General features: G+C 34.9%; 3 protein-coding genes across 4 annotated transcripts in view; 1 reads left to right on the top strand and 2 right to left on the bottom strand.

Moving 5' to 3' along the window:
* Positions 1 to 9,084, top strand: part of LOC128854740 (phosphofurin acidic cluster sorting protein 2) — a 95,292-nt gene extending 86,208 nt beyond the window's left edge. The window contains exons 5-9 of one of the 2 annotated variants that reach the window (XM_054089067.1): positions 332 to 920; positions 985 to 1,465; positions 1,533 to 2,076; positions 2,157 to 2,273; positions 6,916 to 9,084. In XM_054089067.1, the coding sequence (XP_053945042.1) occupies positions 332 to 920; positions 985 to 1,465; positions 1,533 to 2,076; positions 2,157 to 2,273; positions 6,916 to 7,046 (1,862 nt within the window). In that variant the 3' untranslated portion in view covers positions 7,047 to 9,084. The remainder of the gene's footprint in view (positions 1 to 331; positions 921 to 984; positions 1,466 to 1,532; positions 2,077 to 2,156; positions 2,274 to 6,915) is intronic. The other variant, XM_054089066.1, reaches the window with a different exon arrangement.
* A 9,991-nt stretch (positions 9,085 to 19,075) lies between these two features.
* LOC128854738 (actin maturation protease) lies at positions 19,076 to 22,564 on the bottom strand. The gene is made up of 3 exons (XM_054089064.1): positions 21,762 to 22,564; positions 19,551 to 19,647; positions 19,076 to 19,488 (listed from the first exon to the last, which is right to left on the bottom strand). Exons 1-3 carry the CDS (start codon positions 22,325 to 22,327, stop codon positions 19,258 to 19,260), a joined length of 894 nt encoding a protein of 297 aa, XP_053945039.1. The 5' UTR covers positions 22,328 to 22,564; the 3' UTR covers positions 19,076 to 19,257.
* On the bottom strand, positions 19,735 to 21,564 carry LOC128854739 (U6 snRNA-associated Sm-like protein LSm3). The gene is made up of 3 exons (XM_054089065.1): positions 21,322 to 21,564; positions 21,152 to 21,259; positions 19,735 to 20,013 (listed from the first exon to the last, which is right to left on the bottom strand). The coding sequence occupies exons 1-3, from the start codon at positions 21,340 to 21,342 to the stop codon at positions 19,837 to 19,839; spliced, it is 306 nt and encodes a 101-aa protein (XP_053945040.1). The 5' UTR covers positions 21,343 to 21,564; the 3' UTR covers positions 19,735 to 19,836.
* Positions 22,565 to 22,891: the final 327 nt, after the last annotated feature.

Raw genomic sequence — 22,891 nt, 5'->3', positions numbered from 1 at the left:
TTGTATTATTTAACACTAGTAATTCTGGTAGTAAATATTCCAAGACGCTAGTAAATGTACAATAGTTTTTTAATCTAAATTAAAATCTATTTAAATACTATTTACCACAATTATCGATACTTTTTTGAGGCCAAGTTTCTTTTTATTCTTCTCGTAGTATTTTTATGTATTCATGGTTAACTACTAAAATTATCAATAATATTTTAATTCTTTGTACGAACCCTAGTTTTTTTTTAAATCTATAAATATGTATGTGCCTCATTGTTACATATGTATATCTGCAACACATTCTTGTTTTCCATTAAAATTGACTTGCCGCTTTTCTTCTTAGATCGCCCGCCTGACTATCGCAACGACAGCTCTGGCAATGAGGGTAATGCTTTCAATACCGATGGCCAGAATTCCGACCCTCAAAATAGTCCACCACGCACGGATAAAGACTATATGCGTCTGCAACTATTGCAGCAACAGCAACAACAACAATTGACTCCAGTGAGCGGCGGCGGCAACAACAGCAACGCATTCACCTTTAGTGAGAAGCGTTCGCGACTCTTTCGTACATCAAGCAATACACCAAGCGCTGCCGGTAGTAGTGGTGGTGCTATGGGGATGGGCAAGAAAAAGCAGACGCTCAGCTTATCGGCTGAGCCACGTTCAGTATTAGAAACATGTCTGTCACCGACAAATGTGGAGCCGCGTAAAATGTTGCTTGACCAGCTGAGCCGCATATTCGCCAGCGAAGACACAGTGTTGCCCGATGTGGTTACAATAATCAGTCCACCTGAGGCGCTAAGTGGCAGCGCATTAATACCTAAGCTAACAACATTGTTGGGGAACTCTTTCAAGCCGGCTTTTGTGCCACAAAACACAGCAGAAGTTAAGGCGGTGCTGCAGGCGTTGATGGGCAAAATACAGAAATAGTAAGTCTCAATTGGCTGCAGAAATTTTATTCTCTTTTAAATGATGATTTGTTTTGCTTCGCAGCTGCAATTCGAATGCAAAGCCACCGAATACGGTGAAGATTTTGCTTTTGGGCGGTGATTGGTTGCAGGGTGCCGCTTTACGCCACTACGTTGAGCTGATGGGCGTGCGCCCGCCAGATTGGCTAAATCATTTGCGTTTTTATATTGTGCCCATAGGTAGCGGTAGCACGATTGCGCGCTATCTCAGCCAAATCGATTTAACATATGGTGCCATGTTTGGTTCGGACAATTGGTATCAGTTGTGTGAACGCGTAGCGGCGACTGCAGCGGCAGTTAGCGCTGTGACAACAGTGAACGCATCGGCGCTATCAACGACGCTCGGTGATTCGGTGACGGCTAATAAATCGGACATTGTGGAGATGGTGCAACGCATACAGCGTTATTTGCACGCAGCCGGCCCATGTACACAGATTCCTATCGCCGAGGCCATGGTCAATTATAAGGACGAAGATTCATGTCAAATATTTGTGCCATTCGTCAGTGTGAGTATCAATAAAATATTTACACAAAAATTCTGGTATATGTATTTGTATACCTTTGGTTCTATAGGACGTACGCATTGGCTACTTGGAAGGTCCACAGGTATCACTTGATCTCGAAGAGAATGCTGCACAAACTGGCAGTACTGGTGCTCAACAAGGATTGAATATGTCGAGTGCCATGCCCATTGGAAATGCTAATGTTACGAATATGCCCGGTGGTGGTAGCAGCGGTGGTGGTGGAAGCAATAATGCACCATCCGGTTCGCCACCGCAAAGTGGTCGTATCTCACCACCCCAGCATACGCCACCCTCTTCGGCGAATGCGCTACGCGATCGTGGCGGTGATTCAATAAGTACACTACCAGCGAAGGCGAATGATGCGCCCGAGTCAGTAGAGCTGCAAGTAGACTATTGGCCCATTATGCGACCGGGTGATTACACACCTAAGGAGAAGAGCATCACACGTAGTGGTGATCAGGGTGGCAAGAGTAGCATTAAGAGCACGTTCAGGAATCTACAGGTTTGGCGGCTACCACAGAATGCTCAATTGGGCGAGATGTCGCATGGGTTGACGGTGAATTTCGCCACTAAAGAAAAAAAACAAAAGCAAAGTAAGTTGTGGCCTAGTTATGTAGTATTATAAATAGAAGTAGTTCACATTTAATTAATTCTCTTTTATTTTGAATTACAGTAATGCGTCTGGGCAAGAAAAAAGAAAAAGATCGAGATCTCGAAAAGGAGCAATGCGTCGAAGGCGTGGCGCGCCTAATTTGCTCGCCGAAACCGTCGCATCCAGTACCGTTAAGAGGTGAGTTTGGAAATTAAGTTTTCAAGTATTTAACAGAATAGTAATTAAGTATACAGTTATGAATCTGCTCTCTAATATTTTAAAAATTAGTTTGAATTAATAAGGTTTGCCAATTTACAATAAATTTTAAAACATGGATTTTCTAGGGCTGCGTAATTTTTGAGCAAGTTGAGTAGTCCTTGGTTACATACATATGTATATGGAATTGGCGTTTTCACTCTTTGAGCTCCTCCTTCCGCTTGTGGTGTGCATCTTGATGCTACAGTTTTATGCCACAAAAGGTTTTTATGAGGAGCTTTTTCATGGGAGAAATACACTCGGGGGTTTGCCATTGCCTGCCGAGGGGCGACTTTTCTATTATTTAGGAGTTTTGAATCCGATCACTACCGAATGGTAGTCACGCACCTGGTGGTTGCCAGTCCTTGGTTGGTTGATCATTTAAAATAATTTAGCTTAATTAGCCTCACTGAAAGGGGTAAGGTGGCTCACTGAAGTAGTATTGTTTGAAAGGCAACGCTTTTAAAGGGTGATTTTCTAAGAGCTATAGGAAAGTTTTTCAAAAAAAAACACACGTAAAATTAAGAAAAATGCTTGAAATTTTTATTTAAATCGATAGTACAGTCCAAATAATTTAATGTTTGATATTATTTCATGCTAAGTTGACCGCGACTGCGCTTCAAATGGTCCATCCGCTTAGTCCAATATAAATGCTTTAATGTAGTCTTCCAATGCGTTAATTGAAGCAGGCTTGTCTGAATAGACATGAGCTTTAACATAGTCCCACAAAAAATAATCTAAAGGCGTTATATCGCACGATTTGGGTGGACAAAGGGCGGGTCCCGAACGTGAAATGAAATGTTCACCGAACTCGCCTCTCAACAAGTCCATTGTTACACGTGCTGTGTGGCATGTGGCACCGTCTTGCTGAAAGCACATGTCATGCAAGTTAAGCTCTTGCATTTTGTTAAACTTTCTTAACAGAACATTCATTTTTATAATAAAATTCAATGATTTGCAAGCGTTGTTCATTTGTAAGACGATTCATGGTTAAATTATAGACCAAACTGAAGATGTTTGACAGTGAAACAAAACACGAAACGTGCGTCAGCTGTTTAAACCAATTGTTTAAAAAGATAATAGCTAAAAAATCACCCGATAAATATAAAAATTGTATCCAAATGTTACATTTTAGTTTCGCCAAAACGATACGTGATAAATTTTGTTTTGTGCCGGGCAATTAACACACATGAACTGGTTGGGCATTGAGATCTTAAACGACCTAATAACATTAACAGTAACATTAGTGGAATAAAACGTTAAAAATTTATTAAAAAAGGGCTGTATTCAGGGTCTTTCAACATTTTTATTATCAAGAAAGTATATTTTTGAAATGTTACCGCGCGCCTATAAACTTTTAATGAAATTGGCAATTTCGCACAAAAAACCTTTTCTCTGGTTTTTTGTTGTTTTAATGCATATATTTTGATACTAGGCATCTAAAAACACAATAATCCATTTTGGTTGTATGTTTAACATCGGTAAACATAAGAAACTTACTAAGAATATTCTTTTCGAACTTGAGTTTGTTTTTTGATTTAATTTACATTTTTATGCTATTCTGAATCATTATTCTTGAATTAAAAATAATCCGATGCTCAGCAAAAACATTTTTTGCTGTAATTTGTAATAAAATTATAATAAAATTGCGTGGCGAGTCAGTCAATGTTAGTATCTATACCATCTACATACACCAAAGTTTTAGGTGCATACAGTAAGGTGTAGATTTTTTACTTAGTTAATATCGGCCAAAAAAGGCACCTAGTCCCGTGACAGTTTGCAAAACAAGACACTTTTCAAAAGGTACTCGAAATTGGAATATCCTATACATATATACATATGTATATATTATATGACATATATATTTTTCTTCATGTTGAAGAGCGAGTCCGATATACTTTACATCTCAAAGGTGTTAGAATGCCTTTAGATACAGAGATTTCTAATAAAAGAGTTTAACGAGTTTTAAAAACCGAATAACTGAATTGCACGAAAAATAAATCCGCAAACGGCTCACGCCATTATCGTTAAATTATTGTAAATACAGTGAAATTCCCCATTACGGACAGTCCTTATAACCGGACAGCTCCAATAACCGGACAAATTTTGGGCACACAGGTTTTTCATTCATTTTTTCATAAAAATATCATCCTAATAAACGGACACTCTAATAACCGGACGCGGACAAGGTATTTCAAACCATTTTCATAAAAAAATTTCTCATAAACGGACAAAATTCAAAAATATCACAAGCAAGCTTTGTTGTTCATTATAAAAATGAAACAGGTGATTCCCCTTTTAACATGTATACACTCATTCAAGTCCTGTGTTTTAAATTAAGAGTAGTTTTCAATTCAGTTTGTTAAGTCAGTTGCATGCGAATGGTTGCGTTCAAAGGTTTTCTCCAAATGGATCAAAATGTTTTCACTGAGGACAACAATATAGAAGTTCAATTTGACCAACAAGATGATACTATGGACATAAGTGATTCAGAAGATGAATTTTCAGAAGAAATAAGTGAGCCTATAACATCATAGGATGAGGCTTTAAAACTTGTTGCGGGCTTGAAACAATATGCAAAAAATGACTATGTAGCTTTTCAGCACATTAAAAATATCGAGAGTCACTTTGAAAATGAACATTTTAAATTAAAGCAATCAAGCATTACCTAATTTTTTCAATCAAACTAGTATTGAAATGTAAAGACTTGTACAATGTACTTAATCGCTATATGTACATATATGTATTTATATGTAATACTAAAGTATGCAAATATTCTTTACTTCCAAAAATTTCTTAAATAAACTATGTACAATACAATTCATATGTGTGGTATATAAATATTTTGTGACTTCATCCCTTATAAGCGGACATCTCCCATAGCCGGACAAAAACACTGCGACGGTGAGTGTCCGGTTATAAGGAATTTCACTGTATTTTTAGCATTAATACTAGAATAGGCAATTATCAAATTTTGTATATTTTACTTTATTTTCAATAAATACTACTACTACTACATTCTCCATTTTAATCACCATTTTATTTAAATTAAGCCTTTGACTCAAGGGGTTATATACAATTAGAAGGCCGAAGAAAAGCGAATTTTCCAAAAAAATTTCTGAGTAAACCTTTAAATTTATTTTTCTAAAAATTGGTACACATATTATGTTATCTTTTTACTGTATTTAAAGTATTAGTACAAATATTTATTTGGAAAGGGGTTATAACTGATCTCCAGGAGCTCCTCTCAAAAATACGTTTTGCTGTGACCACTATATCTCTGAACTGGATCCTCTGAAATTAAAAAACCAAACAGATTTCGTTAAAGTAATGCTAAATCTAGTAATTAATCGAAGGAATAAGCAAAAACAATTTTTTTACAAAATGGCGGTTTATATAAAAAAAAAAAATGATTTTTGATCAAAATTTCGGTCTTAAATTGTTTATAAAAAAATATATTTATCGGTGAGAAAAAAAATCTTCGATTAATTAATAAAAATATATAGGGTTTTTAATAAGAGGTGTTATTTTGATATTCAAAGAAATAATGATCGGATATTTATTTCATTATAAAGAGGAAGGTATGCCGTTAATAGTGGAAAATAGCATCAGGCAAATGACCACCACGACCACGCTTACAGGACAATATCCTTTTCATGAAATTTTCCATAACCGAATTGCAAAGTGGCTGCCCTATGTCCTCTTTCAGGTGGCTCCAAAGAAAAAAGTCTCAAGGTGTAAAATCACAAGATCTCGGTGACCAATTGTGATCACCTCTTCGAGAGATAACACGGTCCGGAAACTTTTCCTGTAAGAGATCAATGGTTTCTTTGCTTGCGTGGCACGTAGCACCGTCTTGTTGAAAATAAACGTTGTCCAGATTACTTTACTCTGCAACGCCTTTTCAAATTTGCGTGTAACTTCGAAAATATTCACCGGAATGATATTAAATTTTCTGTGTGTATTCTTAAATATATGTACATTGAGAAAAAAAAAATGATTTTTTGATTGATTTTTAATTCGTGTTTATTTTTACTTTGCGATCAGCTGTTTTTCTCACTTGAAATTCTGACAAGTAAATATGTATCCAGTAAACACTTGCAACCAACTTCCCCTCAAAATGAAATTTAGTTATGCTCTCTCACTTCCCCCCACTTTGCAAGTTTTTTAGATACATGAACACCAAAACTGGATAATTTGTAACAATTGTTGCAAATTATTTGCGTCATGAATAGACCTATTTTCTTTTCAAGGCATTTTTTAGAACTTTTCTTAACACATTGAGTGCCAAGCGGGCTTGAAGAAAATCTTCACGGGAGCCCAAGCAGATTTTCCTTTAAAAACAGAAAAATATTCAAGTGGTGATGTAAGCAAAAGCACAATAGTTCCTAAAAGCATACGATATGCCACTCAATGTGTTAAAAAAACCATTATTACTGAACAATTATCTTTTGAAGGCACTTTACTTAAGCATATTTTGTACGGTGCTCTCACGTTTCATGAGCTCTGCATAGTTATCTTTTTATTACCAATTAATAATTGTATTTAAACAACATTAAAAGTTCTTTAACTAATCTCTTTGCAGTTTTCATCGACGGCACAGAATGGACTGGTGTGAAATTCTTCCAATTGTCATCGCAATGGCAAACGCACGTTAAGAATTTTCCAATTGCTCTGATTGGTTGTACGCCAATGTCATGTTCTGAGATATCCTAGTCATTTTAAATACATACAAAATATTAAACGATGAAACATAACTTTTTAATATGTAATAATTAATGTAACAATTACACTTATAGAACAGATAAATATGCTGCATATAAACATGTTATAAATACGTACGTTGACAAAAATATTGTGCGACTAGTATTGGAATAATAACTTTAATATACTGTATATTCATATAGACATACATACATACTACATATACCATACATTCATAAATGCCTTCATAAATGACTACATAAAAAGCGAACCATGCACAGCGACTGTGCGCATAACTCATACACACTGCAATTCAGCAAAAGAATAATAGTAATCATAAAAAGCTACTTACTTATATTTTTACTACATTCATCTCTGTAATAAACATACAAAAATGCTAAATGCATAAAAATAGATTTTCCTTATGATTTGTTTTTACATATTTTTAGCTTTATAACGACACAAGTTCGTTCTTATATATTAGAATCCACGTAAACGCATACACATAAATATATTTTTATGATTTTTTTTATTTTTTAATTTTCTTATTATTATTATTATATTTATATATCTTTTTTGATAACAATGAAACTTTTGAGCTGTTGTAATTGTTGTTTGTAAAAATAAATTACCATGAAAAAATATTTACTATAAAATGCGCTTACTTATAAAGAAAATATAACATTTTGGTGCATACATACATAAATGCATTCATAAATAAATTTAAAAGCAACTAAAGTGAATTGTGAAACCAAACAAAGCTTGCTAAAAAACAGTAGAATTTACATATACTATATACACATATATAGTTAAACGATAAATGGTAGCTACATACATACATACGCCGATAATGTGTTAAATGCAATATGAAACTTGAGTATTGAGATTTAAGTATAGCATACAATTTATAGCTTCCTACAACCACCAGCCATATTGAAATATTAAATGTTAAAAATACATGCATACATGCATACATACATATATACATGCATATGAGAGTATAAACATAAAATTTGAAACAATGTAAACGCATAAGTGAAACGCAAATTAACATTGCAATGCCACCGTGTTCAGTGCGCCTCGGCGACTGAACTTCAACGAATTTCCATTAAAGCAGCTGTATCAGAGATTTTTCCTTATTAAATAGTAGAAACAGTAAATAACACAAAATAAATAGTACATAATTTAAAGCAATGTAATAAGAATTGACTGCGAAGCATACATACATACATATATACATACATACATACATACATATATACATACATACATGCATATTGAAAATGAACCACAGTTCCAGAGTAGCAACTTTTTAAATCTCAATGTGCTACAGTGTAAATTATTTATGCATAAAAATAAGATACTAATCTAAAATGGCTCAAAAAGTGTATGAGAACTGGGGATATGCAAAAATGAATCTATTAAAATCTTAGTTAAAAATTTAATGAATCCATTAAAAACTTAATTAAAAATTGATAAACTTTTAGAAATCAGTAAAATGTTGTTGTTGTAGCAGCATAAACATGCCGCTGGAGTGCCAGTCCTTGGCTGGATATAAATCCGGGTCTCGTTTCGGTAACGTAGAATCGACTGTCATGGGAACGATCAGTAAAATGTAATTAGCACTGGCTAAAACAATGTTTTCCCATTTCCTGATTCACTCCAACCAACAATATTTTTCAATATGATGATTACTAATATAAATTATCAAAATAATAAAATAAAAATGTCAATTACGTTTTAAAATGGTTCTCCGCAAATGTTCACTTTTATAAATTCTAATAAATATGTATGTGCATATACTATATCACAGCGAGTTGTTGACAAGTTTTGATAATTTATTTGTTTCTCATTTAATTTTAATAATGTTTTTATGAAATTGTATTACATTTGCCTAAAAAATCATATAAATCCAATTTAAAATTTAGTGCAAATTAAAAATAAAAATCAACAATATTTCAAATTTTTTGAATAATTTCGGGTATGCAGTTTTATGGTCTATTAAATTTTGGTTTGATAAAATTCAACTTTGAAGTGTCTCAAAAACCGCGTTGATTTTTGATTTTTTTTTTTTTTTTGCTTACTGTCTTATGTGTTTTCTCCATATAACGCAAGCTCGAGATTTTGTTTTACATGCGAACAAGTATTATACTTTTTTATAGTTTTTTTTATAAGTTTTTACTAGTTCAAAAGCCTATCAATCCTGAAAACACGAGAAAAATCGCCTTCACATCTTTTTGTTAAATAGTCTGCAACCTATATCAAAGCACAAAAAGAAAAAAAAAACTGAAAAACCATTCGATTTACATACCCAAGATGTAAAATACATTTCATAAAAGAGTTTTAAATATATTATCACAATGCACGATACAGAATGGAACATCTAACGAACAGACCTAAATAACTAGAATATCGTGATGCGTAGATTAAACTTTCCTATCTGCATACTGTCTAACATGCGTCTGATTTGCAAAGCTGTCAACCAGAAATTTTGTTCATTCACATGCTTTTGTCTTGCATATCGGCTTTTAATCCATTAAAAAATGGCGGCTTCAATCCAACTACGAACAGGAAATATCAAAATATTAGAAAAAGCGATTTCAAATAGCGGCTGGCTTCCGGCGATCGACCGAGTGCAGTTGACGGAGCTTCAGACCGAAAAAATCTTTTACTCAAAACTGACACGGAATGCTTTTTAATGTCGGCCTTCTATGACGTACAACGCGCTCCGTAAATGCAATTAATGTGGTACAAATAATTGCTTGCGCAAGCGTTATCCTCCTGTGAATTATCGGCAGGCCTTCAATGACATTCCTCTAAAGATAGCACGGATTTCAAACTGAAGAACTGAAGGCAGCTTCTACGTAACCGGAACCGAAATAACTTCTGGGCCCTAGTGCACCAGCTACTTACGAAAAATATTTTAGTAACGTATCAAAGTTGCGCAACTTGATAAGTGAAAGTCATTCAAATGAGTTAAGTTACTGATAAGCGTTACACCAAAATTTAAAATGCTGAGTGAAAATATCTTTTAGCTAAGCACACATCTGGAAAAGTGCTCTATTTGCAAAATGAAAGAAAATTGCGGTAAAAACATATCTAATTAACTTATCCAAAGTGCATTTTTCTAGTTGATACTTTTCTTTTCCTTGGTGCAATTAGGTCCTGTAACTTCCGCATCATTCCCCAAAAATATATGGAAAACGCTTTATACTGTTAGAACAGCAATAATTGAATTCCGTTTCCACAAACAAATTTCCCGAATGTTTGCATATAATATTTGGTGTTGCTTGTTCTTCATCGACGGGATGACCGTTTACACACTTTTGGCCGAGTTTAACAAAGCACGCCAGTCGTTTCTTTCTTTGCCAACCGGCGCCAGTTGAACACACTAAGTGAAGCCAAGTCCTTCTCCACTTGCTCTTTCCAACGCAGAGGAGGCCTACCTCTTTCTCTGCTACTACCGCATCGACTACTTTCAGAGCCGGAGGGCTTGTACCCATTCGGACGTCATGACCTGCCCAACGAAGCCGCTAGATCTTTATTCGCTACGCTATGTCTATGTCGTCGTAAAGCTCATGCAGCTAATCGTTCCACCGCCTGCGATATTCGCCGTTGCCAACGTGCAAAGGTCCAAAAAGCCTTCACATAATCTTTCTCTCAAACACTGCAAGGGACGCCTCATCGGATATTGTCCAAGCTTCTGCGCATAGTTCGGACTTGCATGATGAGAGCCTACTCAATTGCCTACTTAGTCCAAAGTAGCAATTGTTGGCAAGAGAGTTTCTTCGTTGGATTTCCCTCAAACAATAATTTTTGTCATAAGAAAGATTTAAAATTGAGTGATGAAAGCATACATATAACCATAATATTTATTAGTGGCAATTTATACGCTATTTAGGTATATGTTTTTATGGAGACTTTCAAACCAACGAACAATATGCATGTAATAAAGAACCAGGTTTTTAGAGTTTGTGCTGCATTGAAATTGTGTAAATTAAAAGCTAATCTCACCAAATGTTAAGTAAAACACTTTAATTATTCGAATGTACGCACATACATATATCGTTCTGTCAACCATTAAACAATTTTTTTTTTGTTTTTGATTTTTGCGATTATCTAACCCAAAAGTATTATTCCATTGATGCCCAGTTCACTCAACAGTTTTATGAGCCAGAATAGAATTGATAGAAAACAAAATGCTAACGATAATAAAGAAAAAAACTACAATACAACAAACAAATACGTTAATAAATAAATAAACAAATACTAAATAAAAGGCACTAAGAATTGCTTAGAAAAATCGAGCCAAGTAAAACAAAAGGCTGCGTGCGGCAACTAAACTCAACTGTTACTTTCAATTTTTCAATTCGCTCTAAATACTCCAGATAACCAGATAATACGAGTAGTGTAGCTTTCAATTATTCAATGTATGCCACGAACTGAAATCGTAGTAACTCCAACTCCATTGGTGTTGGCGCTGGCCAGATATTTATCCATCAGCAACTTTTGAATACACCATTAAAATTAACATTTCGACATCGTAATAAAACTCTAATTGTTGTGATTTAAAGTTAAAATTATATTGTGCGAATGTTAAATTAACACTAGCGATCGTAACGTAACGTAGCATATACCTATGTATGTACAGATGTAGAGTTATAGAGTTGTGCACATACATATACATATACAAAACAAACAAAAAAGAAGAAAATAGTTAACATATGTATGTATACTGAGTGTAATGAGATTAAATTTATTATTGTATATTGCATTGCTTGTTCCAATTGCTGTTAGTATCATTTCTGCTGGAAGTTTGGAAAATTCGACATTTAGAGATTTTCAATATCAATGCTTTAGTTCGTTTGGATCACTGACAGAGTATTTTTATTTGTTGTGCGCTAAATTAGTTGAACCAAAAATTATTGCCAGTGGGATAATTGGTTTGTCTTCATATACAAAATATTTAAAGCATACATACATATGTATGTACAAGCTCACATATGTATGTGTACTCATATGGCAGTTACTCTTGTTCCATAAGTTGTATGTCTTTAAAAATTTATACTTATGTATATTTAAAACTATAATTATGAAATACATACATACATATATATTATATACCACCGTACATATGTAATGTACTTGTATATCTACAACTATAACATAAAATATTAAACACTTCCTTCTTAATTAATAAAATATGCATACATACATACGTACATGTACGGTGTATGAACAAATGCTGATCCAATTGGAAGACAGTCAAAATGCAAACATAAGTATGTATGTACATATATCGTCTGTGAGCAAAGTACGAGTACGATTAATGAATATTATGCAATATACGAAAAAGTGATGAAGTTGAGTGAAACAGCAAATGAAAAAGAAACCTAGTAGATAAGCATTTTTAATAAAAATACAATAACTGAAAAAAAAAAAACAAAAAAATCAAATAAATAAAGAAAAACAAAAGAAAAGACTTGAAATAATACTTAAAAATATAATTTCATTGTGTTCTGTCTTTGATTTCGATTTTTCATTTATTTCGTTTACTTTTGGCTTAGTTTTAGACAAGGTGCATTCATTAAAGGTGGTAGCACTAGAGCAACAACAATGTTTGGTATGTTTGATTGTCAAAGAAAAGTATTGGCAAAGTAGAAAACAAAAAATGTATCTGCCTTGTTTCATTCTGGGCTGACAACCACATGGACACGGCGAAAAAAAAACAAGTAAGCTGATTTACCGATACCACCTTTAATAAATTCGCCTTGGTTTTAGGCATGTTAGTATCGCTGAGCGGCATTTTTGACGTTTGCAAACCATTTAGTCTCACACGCTCATTTCCATTATTTGAAAGGTTTTGTTTTTCCACTCAAATAAATTTGAAATCAAACACATTTTTATACAAATTGAATTCTTTTGTTTTTATACAAATTTAATTCTAACCCGCCAAAGCGTTTAAAATTCCGATAAAGGGATGTTTATACAAGGAGGCGTAAAATCAATCGCCCCATAGAAAGATTTATAATTTTTGAAATTGGCGTCGCAGGTCAATTGTATTTGACACTTGTGAACAGCTGCAGGATACAAACAGACAAGCAATGGAGCGCATAAAGCACAAAATAAAGATGTTCCTCATTTTTTTTTATTTAGCAAAAAAGCTATTCATGTAAACGGGTATGTGCAATTGTGCAAATAATTGAAAGGCGAGTCCAAATTGTCACATCTTTGCTCCAAAGAATCGATGTTCCAATGTTCACCGCCACAAGGAACCTAACTAGTTCCGCATACGACCAGTGGTTTACTTGAATAGAGTTCCTGAGTGCTTATATTCAAATGCCGCCAAATCCTTTGGTCACACTTCACTCCTTAGCATTAATTTCTGTACATATGTACATAAAAAGAATGCCAAGCATCTTTTGGGAAATAAAGCAAAACGTTTTATGTGATGAATTTGTTTTATTGCGATCGGTTTTTGTGCATCCTTATTACTAGAGGCCATTTTATTTGTTTACATTTCTTTTTGAAAGCTCATACAGGACATAGACAGGACAAAACGAGTCTCAAGGAAAAAGTTGAAATTTGAATTTGATTGTTTATATTTGTATTTAGATACTTTGGTTTCACGCGATAATTTAACATTTGTTCAAAACCCAAGCTGAAACTTTAACAAATTAAAAAAAAAAATCATCAAAATGTTCCACTTTTTTCTCAGAATTTTTAGAAAAATCCTGGATATGCAGTTTTATAACCCATTCAATCTAGTACTTTTTTTTTTTGGGGGTGAGGTAGGGTTCAAAACGATACCTGGGGAGACACCTTTCCCGGAACTGCTTTCTATATTGCTTCGGGAGGGCAGAGACGGCATTCATTAAAGAACCAATTCCATCACATCAACACATCAAAACATTATTTAAAAATCAATTTGTGTGGCTAATTGTGTAAGAATAGAAAAACTCGATAATTTTAACGCGTTGTGTTGTACTGTAGGGTTCCATAATAAATTTCCAACAATTCAATTATAACCTGCAAAAAAAAAAAATATGTCAAAAAATAAAAAAGGTATTTGTGCCTAACATTAGTAGGTCTTATTTGGCTCACCCTGTATTATTTTGGGTTTATATCGAAGTCGTTGTACTACATTCTCGCGGTTTTGCAAATTGCTTTCATTATTTTCGAGCGGTTCTTGGCCAATAGTCATCCCTTCTGCAAAATATGGCGAAAATTTTAAATAAAAAATAACGGTACCCTAATTATGCACATAAATAGTCAGTGGAGATTTGTTACCAGCACCATGAAATTGCTCATTTTTATTTCCTTCGCAAGAAGCGTGAAAAGAATTGTATACCTAACTCACTCGTGAGTAACCACCACTTGCACTTGTCGGCATTTCTTAAGCGCTCACCGCATACTTGCACACTTGATTGCTATGCTAGCTGTTGTTGTAATAGCATAAAACGTTACCATGTGGCCAATGCTGCTGTAGTAGTCGACGTTGTAATGGCGCCCATCTCCACTTTTATGCTAGCCTGGTAAATTTAATATTAGTATTCAACAAGCGTTTTTTTTGTTTCAGTGTAAATTTTTTCATAATTGGGCACGGCAAAAAAATTCAAATGTCTTTCTATCCACGTTTTGACACACGTAAAATATCGCCGTTTTGAGTCAAGACGAAGGTACTATATAAACTTCATTTGTAAAAGCATATTTCGACATATTTTGCGTTCAATGCATGATTTTGCATATCCAAAAAAAGTGCCACAATTTTCATTTTTAATGCATAGTTTTGAGTGTCGAGCATCATTTTTTGGCATTTTTTTAAATACTTTTTCTCTCATACTTCGAAACTGTATTTTATTTATTAAACAAGTTATTAAAGCTTTTAATATCCTTCAATTAGAGTATTTTTCAAGTAATATTTTTACTGCCTAGAAATTGAAATTGGTCTGAGAAAATATCAGGATCTTAGAGGGTTTTCAGTGGTGACGTTAAATTAAAGTTTTAGCATTATGACAAAGAGGTATGAAACCTAGCCCCAATACGCTTAGCTCACGGCTCGAAAATGATGGGTGCAGACATTTAGACATTTTAGAGCTGGACATCAGGCGACCAATTAAGCCCTCTGACCATTGCAGTATTTTCCAAGCAGAAGTCTTTGCGGTAGGAAAGGCTGCAGAAATAGCACTAACAAAGCAACCCCAGCATAAATATATATGTACGTTGACAGTCCAGCGGCAATAAGGGCAAGCAATTCATATGAAATTTCATCTGAAAACGTTCTTAGGACCAGGGAAGCCATAGAGAAACTAGCTGCAGACAGACGGTTACACATCAAGAGCATTGCAGGAAACGAAATTGTAGATGAGATTGCTACAGCGCCAAAAGAGTTGTTTAGATACAATTCGAACAAGAAAACGACATGCTGAAACCTTTAAATACGGTATACAATGACGTCGCTGCGGACATTCAAAAGGAGGTGGAATAATCTAGACACTTGTAAAACCGCAAAAATCATGTGTACACAGAATGCAGACAAATACACCAGATTCGTACTAGCCCTGTCTAGAAAGGAAATCAAAACTATCGTAGATATACTGACAGGCCACAATTTGTTATTGAAAATGGAATCACAAACAATAATAGCTGCAGATTTTGCAATAAACTAGACTCTATGTTCTTGTCCTACATTAGCTAGAACCCGAATGAAATGTTTAGGAGCTCTACAATGTGAGAGGTTGGAATGTCTCTCGGGGTTAGAGCTTTGGAGCTTACTTAGATTCGCAAAAGGCGCAGGCTTATTACAAGAAGCGCACCACAATGAAACGTAAGGGTCAAGCTCCATCTGGTAGCACGAAGGACCAATAGATCTATGTGATGGCTTTCAGCCAGTCAGGTCAACCTAATCTCACATTCGCTCATTTTTTATGGTTCGGCATTTTTACACTTTTTTTACTACTGTATATTAAAACAAAGGTAAACAAAAAAAAAAAAAATAGTTTTACAGGTCGGTGCGATCAATTTAAGATTTTTAAATGATGAAAAATATGAGTCTCTTTTCCCTAACTTATTCTTGGGCTTTTTAAATTTTTTTGAGTTCTGCTAATTAGTTTTTAGAGTTACTTTTAATAGTATTAAATTTAGCTTGTATCTTTCATAGTTTGAAATGATGCGAATTCACAAAATACTAAAAACAAAAAATAAAAATTTAGTTTTACGGTCCAGTGTCAATATAAATAAGTTAGTTTGGTTCAATCACTCAAATCTCGCCGTAAGGAATAAATTTGCATAAGCTTGCCGCATTAACATTGAAACCAAATTTAGAATTGAATAAAAAATTATTTACAATCTTAAGCTGGGACACTTGCATGTTCTCAAAGTTATTGAAGCTTTAATAATAATAGAAAATAGCTTAAACAAATAAAAATTGGAGCGTCTCCTCCAATTTGTGCTTTGCGTCTTAAATTTGTGCGACAAATGGATTGCATTACAGTTTTACGTTTCAAAACAACAGTTGGTTTTTTTCTCGCGAGGTTTTTCATGCCATAAGTACTAGGGATATAAATCCTGGGATCCCAGAATTTTGGTATTTGTAGTCTCGAATGTACTGGGATTGCTTGCTTGGAGTCCGGGCATTTTCGGTATATGTAATTTCTTACGAAGCATATGAAAAGGGAGCAGGAAATCACTTTTTATAGCAAAAAAAAAAGTAATTTTTTCTGACTTTTTAGCAAATTTGGATATGTTTTGAATACAAGAAGAAATATATGCATAAGCATGCCTACGTTTTAAAAGGTTGCATTGATTTGCTTTACTTTTTAGTATAACATAAATGAATATGTTTTAAAGTCTTCTATTTTCCGCTTTCTCTTTAAAGTATATATAAAACCGATTTATTTATTATGGGGCAGGTGGTTTCTGTCTTGTTTTTTTAAATTGTTGCAAAATCATGAATATCTATTGTAAATCTCGGAATTACGGGGTTATTACTTAAAAATCGAAAACATATACAGGGTTTGAATGAAAAGTAATGAGCCTTCCCGCGCGGAGCGTCTGCCAAGCGATCAACCGAACCGGCTGGTGGGGGAAAATGATCGTTGGACCTTCCCCTTCCACTAAAAACCGTGAAAGCTGTTTTAAAAGTGTGTTAGGATTTTGCAGTGGCGAAAATGCCGCGTTTACAGTGCTTCCTGGAGGTACAAACTTCTTGTGGACGAGTCGAAAAAGATGATCAGCATACATAGTTTTGACCTTGGTTTTCGACATGCACGACGGTCAATGTTCAAAAATTCACGAGCCCGATTCACATCTTCGTCTGTTTGCGTCGTCGAAGGCCTTCCAGATCGCTGTTCGTCTTCTACGTCCTCCCGGCCTTCCTTGAACGACTTGTGCCACCGTTTTACCTGGGCACTGGACAGAGATTGGTCCCCGTAAGCCTCCTTGAGTAGCCCAAAGGCAAAATTTGATCGAGTACCGTTGCCCCAACGATCGCTGCATTTTCGCCACTGCAAAATCCTAACACACTTTTAAAACAGCTTTTACGCGCGGAGCGATGTTGACTGCACCGCTGTTGCAGCGAACTTTGACCGGTTTCTAGTGGAAGAGGAAGGTCCAACGATCATTTTCCCCCACCAGCCTATTCGGTTGATCGCTTGGCAGACGCCATGCGCGGGAAGGCTCATTACTTTTCAATCAAACCCTGTACACCCCTATTAAATCCATAGCTTACTGTTGTGCGACCAATATTACAGAGAAGTAATTCGTTGCTCAGTGTTTAACTCCCGCTTGGCTTAAGTCCATCTTCATTTTATGATGTATTGCCATCGAAACTTTTAATACCCTCAAAGGATATATAAATGTATTGCACCAGAAGGTGTTAGAGATAGCTATAATTTTGAGATAAATCCTTGTGGGTGCCATTGAAATTTCGCTTGAATTACTGTAAAAATTTAATTTAAGATACATTTTTTCTTTAGAATTGCGCAATGTTGACCGATTCAGTACGAGTTTCCATTTAAGTACGAGTGATCAAATAGAAGTTTCGCGATTTTCTGTCTTAGGTTGACTGTTCTTAAATAACTGTTTCTAAAATTGCGCCTACAGTGTGAAGGGTACAAGAACCAGAAAGTTCAAAAGCATTACACAAGTTATTAGTTCATTTAATTTAAATTTCAGGCCATAATAATTTAAAATAAGTCGAATTATATTAAATTTCTGCAATAAGTTTTGACAGTTAAAATTATACCTTTTGTACCGTTATTATTTTTTGATGCTAAGTTTCCAATTTTGTATTATATATTTTATATATATTTTTTATGTGCACGTTTAACCAATATAAAGTCTGTATTAGGTGCTCATTTGAATAATCATTTGCATTGTTTCCATAGCTTAAATCTTTATAGATACCTACAAGGCTTGGTTAAGAGCTGAAAATAATTTTAAAACAGTGCAGAGAATGCAGTATTCAGTATTTAATGAATAGGAGTATAAAATGCAAATCCAAATGCGTCGGTTTGATCAAATGTGAGGAAGACGCATTCTGAAGTATATCATTAGTATTACATGTATAACTTATAGTGAAAGGGTCGTTGCCAGAAGGCAAAAATAATTCTATAAAATGTACAAATACCCATCTAAATAAAATATTTTTCAAAACTACATACATACATATACACAAAAATGTTTCAAAGTTGCTTTTAAAAAGGTATTTATATAGTACATACATTAATATGTAAACGTTAATAACATTGTGATTGACTGAATTTTGTGGGAATTAATTGTAACAAAGCGTACTACATATACACATATGTATGTGTAATTATTTAACTGAATGTTTTTATTCTTATATGTAGAGACGTGCTAATAAATCAAGAACTTGGAAATAATTAAAGTTAATAGTTATGAAATTAGTATAGCTATCTTAACTAAAGAGCTAATGGAAAGCTAAAAAATTGTAATAGTTACTAAGTGAGTTTATCGACAACAATAAAATAAACACATATATCAATATTTCAGAGTTCCAATAAAATAAAACTAACCAATCGTTTTTTAAATGCTATGACAAGCGTATATTAAACATTTGTTCAGGCTTTTAGACTTGATAAAAAATTCAATGTTTTATTTTCATTATTTTCTTTACAATATAATGAATTTATATAAAATGTATCTAAGTGATAGAGGCTTACACATGTTCCCGAAAATATGGCTAAATTTTTATAATGCTTCATTTTGAAATATACGTATATATATTTTCTTGCGGCAGCTTGTTAACAATTATGGCACGTTCCCTTAAACCTAAATCGCCACCGATACCACCAGGTGGTAGCAGAAAATCACAATCAGGATAACCTTTGGGTTGTTCGAACTCTATTAGATTAGCATTACTGTCGCTTAGAGCATCTAACGACCAAACGGCAAGATTTTTCGCTTTCCCATGACGAGCCAGCACAAAAAACTGAAAGAAAGAGAAATTTTAATGGGATAGTTTTATTAATATAGATTATTTTCAAAACAAACCTCGTTTTTATCGCTTATGAGGAAGCCAATAATAAGCGCCCAATGCGCTTTATGCCCATATTTCAGGCAAGGTGAGTGGTTATAGTCAGGATCATAACTATTTATGAAACAGCATATTAGGATATGTTAAGGAAAATGTCATTTCTTGGTTTATAGTTATAAACATGAGTAAAGTAAACAAAAATTTGTATTTTATATTTGTATGCATATTTTTATTTTGATAAATTCCAGTTTTAAATTTCTATACTTTAAATATACTGCCTAAAAATATTGTATTGATGCTTCTTCAGCCGACTCTCATAGGGGGCGATACCAAAATGACGCCATCACCTCGCACAAACAACATTGGAATCGTTCGCTTTGTTGTTTTATAAACTTCTTCATAGGTTTCTTCATCTATTTCCACGGTGGTGACTGTTTCTTCTGCATCGCCTAGTACCATATTCAAATGCTGATCGAAGGCCTGAAAACCCAATTCAAAAAGTAAACGGTGTAAATGGGAAATTTACATTTATTTGATATTAATTCTAATTGCTCTAATGCTGAACGTAGACCTATACCTGTTTGGTGCCAATAGGGATTTTTGCATACAGCAAATATGTGGAGTACCCATGGCTCTCATCAAAACTAACTCTCTACAAGGCTCTCATCATGCCTGTCCTAACGTATGGCGCAGAAGCGTGGACGATGACAACATCCGATGAAGCGGCGCTTAGAGTGTTAGAGAGAAATATTCTGCGGAAGATTTTTGTACTTTTGCACGTTGGCAACGGCGAATATCCCAGGCGGTGGAACGACGAGCTGTATGAGCTTTACGACGACATAGACATAGGGCAGCGAATAACAATCCAGCGACTACGTTGGCTGGGTCATATCGTCCGAGTGGATACAACAGCTCCAGCTCTGAAAGTATTCGATGCGGTACCAGCTGGTGGTAGCAAAGAAAGAGGAAGGTCTCCTCTGCGTTGGAAAGATCAAGAGGAGAAGGACTTGTCTTCACTTGGAAAGAAACGACTGGCGCGCTTCGTTAAACTCGGCCAAAATCCTTTAAGCGGTTATCGCGCCAATTAAGACGAAGAAATATGTGGAGTATGTTAGGGTTTATTTTGTATAAATAGGAATTTTACCGCTTTGGTGTACCCAAACCGCAATAGGTGCTAGAATTTAGCTGTGTAATTCATAGGGCCGGAGCTTAGTAAACTATAAAAATCATGCAGCAAGTGCCATTCAAGCGTTTTTGGAAGTCCACCCAAGAATTCTGAATTGCAAAAGTTTTTTTACTATCCATTAAGCTCAAAGTCGTGCCCTCTAACATATAAATGCAAGCAGCTGGGAAGATTTTTGCCATGAAAAGTTCTTTTAGGAATAATTTCCCTTTTCAGACGGATTTAATTTTTCGTGCGTTCAGCAAAAACAAATTATTGGAGAATAATTTACGCACTATGTAAATTTTATTTCTGTTTGGTTTATTTTAGTTATTGTTACGTTTAACGGCCGATTTTAAGAAATAATTATTGAACGCGTATTAAAGGGTTCTACTGTCTCAGTTAATATATTATTTACATTTATTCACAGCAATAATTTGCCTTTATTATACTTACATGGAGACGGCCTCGTAGTTCTCGCTCATTACGCATCTTTACATATACTTTTTCGTCCAAACTCAGCCTAATCAGATCCAGCGGCTCCTTCACCGGCAGCACTTGTATCTAGTCGTCAATGAATTTGAGGTTAGTTAGTGAAAAATAATGAACACTACAAAAATTCATACTTGCTCTTCTTCAGTTGCCATTTTACACAATTTCCCTCCCTTTTCAAATGCAAATAATTTAAATAAAAGCGATTAACAACTATTTGAAAACCGATTGCCTAAAAAACCAAGCTAACTCGATAAAAGCGCAAACGTATTTCAGATATTTAGGAAATGTCACAGTAGTTGTCAAAAGCAAACGCAAAATCAGCTGTTTCGTAAAGTGACGAATTGTTGCATTTTGCCAAAGCAAAAACCTTTCTATTTATAAAGGGGGAAAAACAAAAAAAAATTTCCAAATGCCCATTAATTATATTTTTTATAGAAATTGGCTGCTATTATATGCGTAAACACTTTACCGTAATCTTTTAACCACACTGAGTGCAAAAAAGGACGTAGGTAATGTTCTTAACAGTAACTTCTTAATATTCTATTACTATAAATAATTATGCAAAGGATACGGCACAAAAATACAAGCACCCGACTGCAATGCTGCTCTGACCTTGGCACAGTCAAGTGGGCCTTGATGCAATTCGCATTCCACTGCCGCCGACGCATTCTTGCATTTCTTGGCATTCGTTTCCGCCGACGACATAGCGCACTCCGTTGCTTTTATTGCATTTATCACTTCGGCTGTAGTATCATTTGCCGATTTGAGAGTATCACATATAAGCTGAAATAAATTTTGTGCACTAAACATTTCGCCGTTGTTGGTGTAACGAAGCTCCCTTGCTGTCTGCAAAAGTTCACGTGCACTAGGTGTGCCATCCAGCAACATGCTCAACGCAGTAAGGCCACAGGTGGGCCCTTCTTGCAAGATAACGCCAATATTGCGGAGCTGACAGTATCGGGGTTGCCTTTCCTCACATACGCGAGCCAAAAAACAGGCCTTCTGCAATTCCGGGTAGTCCAGTGCCCACGTACATGTTGATAATTGCTGTGTTGTGGGCGTAGGTAGATAATTTTTGGCTGTGGGTGGTTGATGAAGTGCGGGCGGTGGTGGATTGGCAGACAATGTGTGCGACATTTATTGATGTTACTTGAGTTTTCTGGTTATTATATAATAGAAGTGTTGGGGTTTATCACAATCGCGTACGCTCACAATAGTTCATTAAACGGGAGGAGTATATTTTTAGCGCTACCACATTTTTACCACACCTTCAACTTAAGTATACACGATCGTTCGAGCACTGCTGATAGCACACTTTTCCCACGGTCTATATTCGTGCCAGACCCAACACGCAAGCAAAAATTGAAGACAAAACGATTTTGAATGAATTGTTTGTGTGGGAATTTTGTAAATATTTACGAATTTCATGAGAAAAGAATTCATGAAAATATAAGAGCGCCATCTATTAGTTGAATAGGTTAACGTGTTGAAAAAGTAGGAACTAAATAAGTTAACGTTAATGAATAAACCAGTTGATTTAAACTACGTTAACTTAAACACAGATAATTGTTTGAGGCTTGGTATGATTTATGACAATGGAAACATTGTGTATGATTCCCTTGCAATCCCACCAAACACACTGCAAAACTTTCTTGACCGTTAAATTAGGTTTGACGGTTTTTTGGGGCGGTGTATGGCGGG

This window comes from Anastrepha ludens, chromosome 2 (genome assembly GCF_028408465.1).
Source record: "Anastrepha ludens isolate Willacy chromosome 2, idAnaLude1.1, whole genome shotgun sequence".
In the NCBI taxonomy this organism is placed as follows: domain Eukaryota; kingdom Metazoa; phylum Arthropoda; class Insecta; order Diptera; family Tephritidae; genus Anastrepha; species Anastrepha ludens.
This window is presented reverse-complemented; position numbering and strand designations above follow the sequence as displayed.

Coding starts and splice junctions, on each gene's coding strand:
- LOC128854738 (XM_054089064.1), bottom strand. CDS start 22,327: ATGTCGCACACATTGTCTGCCAATCCACCACCGCCCGCACTTCATCAA. Junction 19,648..21,761: donor GGTGCTTGTATTTTTGTGCC/GTATCCTTTGCA, acceptor TTTCATAAATAG/TTATGATCCTGACTATAACC. Junction 19,489..19,550: donor TCATAAGCGATAAAAACGAG/GTTTGTTTTGAA, acceptor TCTTTCTTTCAG/TTTTTTGTGCTGGCTCGTCA.
- LOC128854739 (XM_054089065.1), bottom strand. CDS start 21,342: ATGGCAACTGAAGAAGAGCAA. Junction 21,260..21,321: donor TGGCAACTGAAGAAGAGCAA/GTATGAATTTTT, acceptor ATTGACGACTAG/ATACAAGTGCTGCCGGTGAA. Junction 20,014..21,151: donor AACTACGAGGCCGTCTCCAT/GTAAGTATAATA, acceptor TTGGGTTTTCAG/GCCTTCGATCAGCATTTGAA.